At 47.3% G+C, this 8,398-nt stretch overlaps 1 protein-coding gene across 3 annotated transcripts in view; it reads right to left on the bottom strand.

The window, feature by feature from the left end:
* The window catches only part of LOC135298477 (bifunctional heparan sulfate N-deacetylase/N-sulfotransferase 4), a 67,379-nt gene that overhangs the window by 3,244 nt on the left and 55,737 nt on the right, over nt 1-8,398 (bottom strand). For all 3 annotated transcript variants that reach the window (XM_064416015.1, XM_064416014.1, XM_064416016.1), the window contains 7 exons: nt 8,113-8,295; nt 7,133-7,229; nt 6,909-7,032; nt 5,861-6,035; nt 4,850-5,020; nt 3,037-3,146; nt 201-303 (listed from right to left, as the gene is read on the bottom strand). In XM_064416015.1, the coding sequence (XP_064272085.1) occupies nt 201-303; nt 3,037-3,146; nt 4,850-5,020; nt 5,861-6,035; nt 6,909-7,032; nt 7,133-7,229; nt 8,113-8,295 (963 nt within the window). The remainder of the gene's footprint in view (nt 1-200; nt 304-3,036; nt 3,147-4,849; nt 5,021-5,860; nt 6,036-6,908; nt 7,033-7,132; nt 7,230-8,112; nt 8,296-8,398) is intronic.

Genomic DNA, 8,398 nt, shown 5'->3' with positions numbered 1-8,398 from the left:
CACAGCAAGATCAGGTTAAAGGAATCCCATCCCACAGAGGGCTCTCACGGGAGGAACTCAATTCCTTCTCTCCCAAAGCTCGAGTTCCTGATTTTTAAAAATATCAACCCAGTGAAAATGCAACAAAGAAAAAATAAATCGGTGTGTTTATTTAGGGTCAGTATTAAAAGTGCTCCCATAGATTTCTTGAAAGCCCTTACCTCTTGGTCCATTGGTGGGTATTTCCGACCTTTGCTTTTCCCCAGGCACTTTGTTTTCCCTCCTTCCAATAACTGGCACCAGAAGCCTTTCTGAGGGTCAAACCTGTGGAGGATCAGATCTTTTAAAAGACCTTGCTTCAGAAACATCTCCTGGCTACTGAGACATCAGTGTTAGTCCACAGTTATGCTGCACACATCTCTAGATGACTGGAATTGTGAGGACAGAGTGAGAAACAGCTTTCCTCTCCCGTGTAAACTCTGGGAATTCATTTTTTCCCACAAATCTGCCTTGGAAGTGCCTAAAAGCAGGAAGTTTTTCCCACTGTCCTCTACCTGCACTGGCTAATTTTTGTTGTCCTTGTCCAGCCCATAGGGTGATGCACAGCTCTCCTAAGGAAGCACTGCTTGGGTGCTGATGATTTAACCCGTCTGAAGAGCTGCTCTCTATCACTGCATCAAATACCATTTTTGTTCCCAGGATGGCATTGTAGCATAAACACCGTCTTTGCAGCCTTATCTGAAACCTGATTGTGATGTCTGAAATGCAGAGATAGAAGAGGTTCAGATGAAGGTTTGGAAGCAGGCGCTCGCTGAGGAGCAAACGGCGCATGGTGTTGAGTTTGGAATTTATTGCTGTGGGACTTGCAGCAGGCATAAACCATCCCAACGCTGCACATTCCTGCTGCTCAGCAGATGTTTGAGAAGGATGAAGGATAATTGGCTGGAACACAGAGTTAATTAGTTACACACCACCTTTCTGCCCCTGCTCTGGCCCCACAACACGGATGCACCTGCAATTTGCTGCCGTGCAGAAGTGGGCGAATTTCAGGAGGAGGGTGAACCCCCTCCATGGGCTTTTCCTTGACCAGCCTATTAATGCAGCCTGACTGTTGTTTCCTAAATTGTCTCTGTAGCTGTATCAATTAAAAACAAATAAATCATTGATTAAATGGGTATATTGATGATAGATTAATTTCTGCTTTGGCCTTTCCCATCTGCTCCTTGCATGGTGAAGCGCTTTAGCTGCCTTGCATTAATTTCCCAAGATGCAAGCAGCATCGTGTGCTGGGTAAAAGGGAAACTGCAAAACTATGCCCCAAACAATCTTTCTGCCTCAGAAGGAGCTTATTGAACATTATGAAAAGGATGTGCAAATTTGGGAAGGGGAAAAGAGGGTGAGGCAGTTTGAGCTGAATTCAACCCTCTGCATTCAGAAATCACAGAGCTCTCAGGGCTTCCGTAAACGTAATTGGGCACAGTGGAGGTATTTATTTAAAAATAGTGATAGCCCTAAGGCTAAAGCTACAGGGGAGCATTTTAGAGCTGTCAGCAGAAATCCTTGGAGGCCTGGTTGTCTTCCCTTCCCTGCAGAGTAAGCCTGGGGCAGAGGCAGGGAATGCCTGCGAGGGCAGAGCCAAGCAATGCCACCATGAGGATCTTTCTCTCACTCTCTGACAGAACATAGCAGCCCTCCAAGGGAGAACACTTTCCTAAGCACACTCCTCTCATCTTGTGTTTTCCTTGAGCCCTGCCTCTGTGTCCCTTCTGCTCCCCTCCCATGGCTCCCTTCTGCCTGGGCTGATTTTACTCTCCTGCAAGACTTTCACACAATGACTCAGGGTGATGGACTTGTTGCTCAGTGCTGTTCACAGGACTGGGTCCTTAGGCTGCTTCCTGACACCTTTAAGAATGTGTGCTGTGCAGTTGTTAGGCAGTAATGACTAGGAACAATCCTATGCAATCTTTTCCCCTTTGACAAGCCCTGCCAGAAAGCAGCTACACACTTTAATGCATTTTCCCCTTCCATCCCAAATCCGTGCAGAAGTGTGTGCTTCCACAGCACATTTGCATTCTTGATGCCTCTAAACGGGGAGTGCATAATTTTATGGATCTGTTTACAATCCATTTTTCCTGTCCAAACCAGTATGAGAGGCCAAATTTCTTCCTGCTGTGTGACTCCACTGACTTTAATTTAGTTCCAGCAAGGAAGATGCATGTCTGTGGGTGTGGATTTTAAAAACCCAGCAGAAGGCACTGCAGATGTGCAGTTGTGAGTCGTTCAAACATCAATAGCTCAGCTCTGTGATCAGAATCCTCCTCCCTCCATCCTCTTTGGAAACCAGTGACTTAAAAAATTGCCTTCTGAAATCCAAAATTCTTCCTCTAGAAAAAGGTTTTGGCAGAGCAACTTCCTTAAGCACTGAAGTCTTCCATTGAACCTGTGATATAAATAAGCTGAACCCTGCCAGGGAGGAAACATTAGATGGTAATTGCAAGCAGACAGGAGCAGTGTGGGGCAGCTGCAAAGTCTGTGGTTGTGTTTCCCTCAGGACCAGCCTGCAGGGAAGGCGGAGCAGAGGCTTTGCTGCTTCCCGCTCCATGTGCTGGCTCAGGGCTTGGAAAAACAGTGCCAGGCTTCCCAGCTCATGGATATCCAGGGCTGGGGCTGTAAGGAGGTGATGCTCCTCACACAGGGAGGCTCAGAGCAAAAGCTTCTTACAATTTTCTGCTGGACTAAGAGGGGAGAGGGGAATTCAGCCCACTCCCACCCCTGCAGGAGTGTCAGCTGTAGGTGGAAATCCAGACAGGAAAATGGGATTACGGAACGAGTGCTTCTCACCCAGCCTCTGCCATCAGGCTCCTTTGGAATGAGAAATCCAAGCTTCCCACACCTGACACTCCAGGCTTCAGCTCCTGGAGACTGATGGAAGAGAACCCCAAGCTTCTCAAAGTTATTGTTATCCTGATGTGTTTGTAATTAATAATGAAGGGGTCCTCGTGGGAGGGGATGTACCCTGGGATCCCACAGGGCAGATGGGAAAAGGAAAACACTCACGTTAGGGCTTCAGAGTAATTGTAGTGAGAAGAGACTCCCAGAAACTTCTGCACTTCATCCATCACAGTAGCAGGGTCACTTCTCAGCTGCTGTCCATCGATAATGAGCAACTGCAGGGGTAAATATGGCACTGATTTGGAAACAGGACTAAGGTTAACAAAAAAATGGCATTCTTTCACTTCTGTGACAACCTGGATTTAAATTAGCTTTAAATGACTTTGTACAGCGCTAAAAGCATTCATGTGGATGAACTCCTTTTTAGGTTTGCTTTTTCCTTTATTGAGTTGGATTTACGTAGATGTGCACCTCGTAACTCTGTGTGTGCACCTTGTTCAACTGCAGGAGTTAAACCTCCCAAGCCAAACCTGACACTCAGACAATTCTGAGGAGAAGAGATAAGGAAAGGATGTAAAATATTGTTGAGGTTTATGATCTGCCTGTGGGAAATCTTGAGGGGAAAAGGCAGCAGCTCCCGGTGAAGGCAGAGGAGCAGCCCAGGGAACAGGGCATGGGATGCTCAGCACCCTCTGCATGCTCAGAGTTTGCCAGGACATCCCCCTCCCCTTTGGCAGAATAAGTTGGGATGAGGTGGGCGAGGAGGAGATGTGGCCTGTTTGCTCCCAGGGCAATACTGCCCCTGCTGCTACCTCAGCATCTCTGGGAGGACTCCCTCCCCATTTATGAAAGAGTGGAAAGGCCAGAGAGGAAAGAAGGAGGTAAATGACTAACTGAGATTTTCTCCCTTCTCCTGGAAATGGGATTGACCTGCTTCTCTTCTCTATAGTACAGCTGAGGATGTATAAAAAGAAAAATGAGGCTTGGAAGAAGGCAGAGCTTCTAGTTCTTTTTGGGTTTTTTTGTTTGGTTGGTTTTTTAGTTTTTTGGCTCCCCCCTCCCCAGGTCCCTGACAAAGTCGGCAACGCTCAGCTCTGCCTCCTTTCAGCAGCATTCTGTCCCACCAGAGCAGTCTCTGGGGATCCTTGCTGATGAAAGAGCCTTTTACAGCCTTGCCTTACAGGAGGTACACGTGTGAACTGCCATATGACCATGTCCTTGGATAAAGAGTGCCCATGCATGTACTTTGTAGTACAAAAATGCTGGCTTTAGGTTATTTTTTTATTATTATTACTTCAACAATGGAAATATTCTTTAGATCTATGGGCTTAGGTAAGTTTTTCATGGCAAAGGTTATAAAAGACAATTCAATAAAATATCTGAAGGAAGAAGGAGGCAATGGATCGATGCGAGCAGCTCGCTATCCAGACAGCAGGCCGAGGAAACTTAATGTTACAACATATTATAAGATAGTTTCAGACCCGGTTTCAGCCAATTACATAGAGCAAAAGCATATTGACAGTCGTTCTATCCAGCCACATGAAGCACACATAGCTTTGGTTAAAACAATAGCAGCTTTTTCTCTCATACAATGGTTCGTTTACAAAAGACAAAGCACAGAGCCCTATTCATATTTAACCTTCTAAATACTTACTAAAATATACCTTTTTGCAACTTAGAAAGCCAAACTACACAGCTTTATTGCTCTATTTCTCATGACTTCGCTACTGCCGATATATCTTTTTCTGCTGCTTTAGCATTTCACTACCCTCACTGTCTCTGAAGCCTTTCTTTTTCCCAGCTTTCCTAAAATCCTCTAACCCCATGAATCCCCACGGGGAGCAGGACGAAGCTCCTATTTAGAAAAAACCCCTGGCGTTTCCTAAACGGATTTGCCCGCCCTTCCCACGACATCTGGCGCTGTGCCGGAGCCCCGGGGCCGCTCTGGGCTCGGCGCTCCGGCCGGGCGGGCTCTTACCTGTGCGGGCGGGAAGTGCGAGAGCCAGCGGTGGATGTGCCGCGCGTAGCAGCCGGGCGCCAGGCAGCGCCGCTGCAGCGCCCGCAGCTCCGGCGGCGCCCGCGGCCCGCAGCTGATCGCCTCCAAAAAGCTGAACCTCAGCGCGGCGGGGTCCTCGTGCGAGCGCTGGTGCTGCGGGGACACACGCGGGGCCGCAGGTGAAGGCTGGCATCTCCAAAGTCTTCGCACCCGGGAAGGCGCCGGCGGGACGCAAAACTGCAAGCCCCTGGCCGCGCTTTGTTGCTTGCGGCATCAGAAATGATGCGTTTCATGCTATTGCAGCATTATTAACCCGAGTCTGTTTAAACACTGCATTTAGCGTGTCCTTTATGTGTTTGCCTACGCCATTTTTCACAGGCATGCTTATACATTTCCCTGAAAATAGAGTTTTTAAATAGTGCAGAGTTTGTTATGGAAGGGTGTGGGCTCAGTAAAAGGCAAGGAAGAGCGTCCTGGGGAAAACAACAGGCTTGCTTTTGTTTCCAAGGAGAGAAAAAAGGCAGTGTCTCCAGTCACAGGTCTTTTTACCTCCTTGGAAACTTCAGGAGACACTGGGTCCATCTGTGCACCGCTGCACACTGCTGAGCTGACACGCAGCGGGAAGGGAAGCGGGGCCAGCCCCTCAGCATCCAGAGCTCTGATTCCCTGGCTGGGCCACGCTCCTCTTCCCTGTGCATCTCTCTGGGCACGGAGCACTGCTCTCCCTCTCTGCCCTGCCAGCTGTAATTGAGATTAAATTGTTTGCTTCCAGCTGGTGGCAGCTCTGTGCTGGGAACTTTCATCATTCCTGACACCGGTGTCGCAGGTGCCAACTGCAAAAGCTGGCACCCAGCACCCTCCTGCTTCCACAGGGTGCCAAGGCTGTGCCACAACTCCCATTACTCGCTCAAGGACACGGATTCCCAGCGATGCCAGCCATCATCCCCTGCCACTGGCTCCACTGTGCATTCCTCGGGGCAAAGAATTCCCTACCTGGTACCAGGAGTATGCGCGGTCGGACGGGTCGATGAGGATGGTGATGATCTTGGCCTTGGGGATGAGGGAAGCAGCTCTCCTGGGAGCTTCCTCAGAGTGGAAATAGTTGGCACTTTTCTCAAACAGGAGGTCGGTGCTGGCGTTGGAAGGAGTGGGGAAGAATTCCATGTACCTTGGAGGGGAAGAGACGTGTCAGAATGAGCAGCAGCACAACAGGGTCATGGCCCCGTGCTTCCCATTTCATGGTGGGTGAGAAGGTGAATTTTCAGACATAATTCTCAAGAAGCAAAATTGAATTTTTCACTCAGCCCAGACTGGAGTAATGGGAATGCATCTTGGCTGTGAGGTGGTGCTGGTAACAGCTAAAGCCCTCATGAAGTCTGGTAATTAGGTTTTTCCTGTGATGGATGGGATTTTTGCTAATAACTTCAGTGTCAAAGGGATATCATTCACCAGTTTGGAGTGAGTTCAGTTTTAGCTGCAGAAAAAAATGGGAAAGGCTTCAAAATGTCAACATTTAATGTCAACATTTAAATGTCAAACTGTTTAATTTTAACATTGTTGAAGTATTTCATTTTGGAACTGACATATCTTTGCCTTTGGACACTTTCAGAATGCAAGATTTGAATTTTGGCTTTGAATGGTCTTTTCCATTTAAAATTGATTGGATGGATCCTCGTGAAGAGATAAATTGAACCTTACTTCATGAAAAGCCACTTTGGAAGGAACAGAGTGTAAGTCAGTGCAGCTACAGCTATGACAAGACAGAGATGTTATTCAGCATGAAGACAGAACTCATGACAGAACTGCCTCTTGCATTCATTTGTGTGAAAGCTCAGAAAATTCTTACTGTAATGTCTAAACAAAATTAGGGGCTTGATTAAATGTCCCATCACTACCAATTAGATTCTCTTTCCATCTGATAATTCCCAGCATAACGAATTCATCCAGTAATTAAGGCCATGTCACACCCGCTCCTAGAATTGCTCCACTGTGATTTTCCATGTATTTAGAATGAGCACCTTGTTTTTGTCATTCTTCTTACCAGTCAATTCCCTTGTGGTAGTTGTTGCCGCTGAAGAATTGAACTTCCTCAAAAGTTTTTGGACTGGGGAGATTGCTGATAATGGAAGGATGCATCAGAAGGAATAGATAAAGGGCTGTTGTTCCTATGACAACAAAAGGATATGCCATTAGGAAGTACTGAAAATTAAAAAAGCACCTTTGACTTTGCAGAAACTTTTAGAAAGCTCTCTTTGAGCTCTTTACCTGTTTTCTGGGGTCCTATCACCAGGAATTTGGGCAGGTGGTCGCACGTTTTGTCTCTGGACCAAATATCCCTGTGTCGCTTATCGTCACACGGGTTCTGAAGGACAAAAGGTGGTTGTGGCCAGCACGTGGGGCATCCCAAACCTTTGCAGGGTCTCAGTGTTAAGCACTAATGCCAGAGCCCTACACTGAGCAGCAAAATCCCACAGTGTGCACACAATGGTTTTGAATGAGTGAGCACAAGGTTCAGTCATTAGCAGAAAAGGAAAAGAAGGGGAAAAAAAAGATTGGAACATTGATTTAATCACGTTTCCATTTGAGGTTCAAATGGAAGCCTCTGAATAGCTTGGAGGCATTACTTTCTGAGCTGTCAGGATGGTTTCGGATGCATGGGGCTTAGTGCCAATTTTAATTTACGTGAGAATGCAAAAGGAAAGGACAAAATAGAAATGTGGGATATTATTCATCTCCTTATCTTTCTACTACCTATGAATGCAAAATAAAAACCTGTGAACAAAAGGCCCCGCAGAAGAGGTTGGGACTGGCTGCTCTTCAAAGCAGTTATCACACAGATGCTGCTTTTGCATAGGTAACAGAGGATACACTTTGCTGGTGAATAAAATTAACAAAATATGACGGAGAAAATCATCAACTGAACGGATTGCTGCAGCCCAGTGGAAATATTATAGATTTATACTTCCTTTGTGGCTCGGCCAAAAATAACAGGGGAAATTTTCTGCACCTTTTTGCCAGTGTAAGCCCTAAGTAACTGCACAGGTCTCCTTGGTGCCCCCCTGGATTTTAGCCGCTAGTTCAGTGTGGCCCATGGTATTCCAGGGAAGAGAAGAGGCAGGTACATGTAACCATCCAATTACAGCATTGAGCTCACATTCCCATGTTCAAAAAAGTCTTTTTAGAGGAAAAGATGCTTGCTCCAACGAGCAGATTGCAGCTGGAGGAGGAAGAGGAGGTGCCTTTACCTGCCAGAGGGGGTCTGTCTGCTCGGGGAAGAGCTGGAAGTACTTCTGAGCCAGCTGCACGGGGGGCAGCGTCTGCAGCCTCAGGTTTGTGCAGCTCTTGACAAAGCTGGCAAGGTTGGCAAAGGTGTAGAGGCCCAGGCGGTCGTTCCCGTAGTTGGACAGGTGGGTCATGAAGATGCTGATCTGGGGGCAAGAGGAGCCTTTCAGGCATGGCACACCAAAAATCCAATTTGCTGTCTCCCCCCGCTGCTGGCTGCTTTGCCTAGCATTTGCTATTCACGTGGCT

This window comes from Passer domesticus, chromosome 4, assembly GCF_036417665.1.
Source record: "Passer domesticus isolate bPasDom1 chromosome 4, bPasDom1.hap1, whole genome shotgun sequence".
Classification (NCBI taxonomy): domain Eukaryota; kingdom Metazoa; phylum Chordata; class Aves; order Passeriformes; family Passeridae; genus Passer; species Passer domesticus.
Note: the sequence above shows the minus strand (reverse complement) of the source record. Positions and strands in the feature narration are given on the sequence as shown.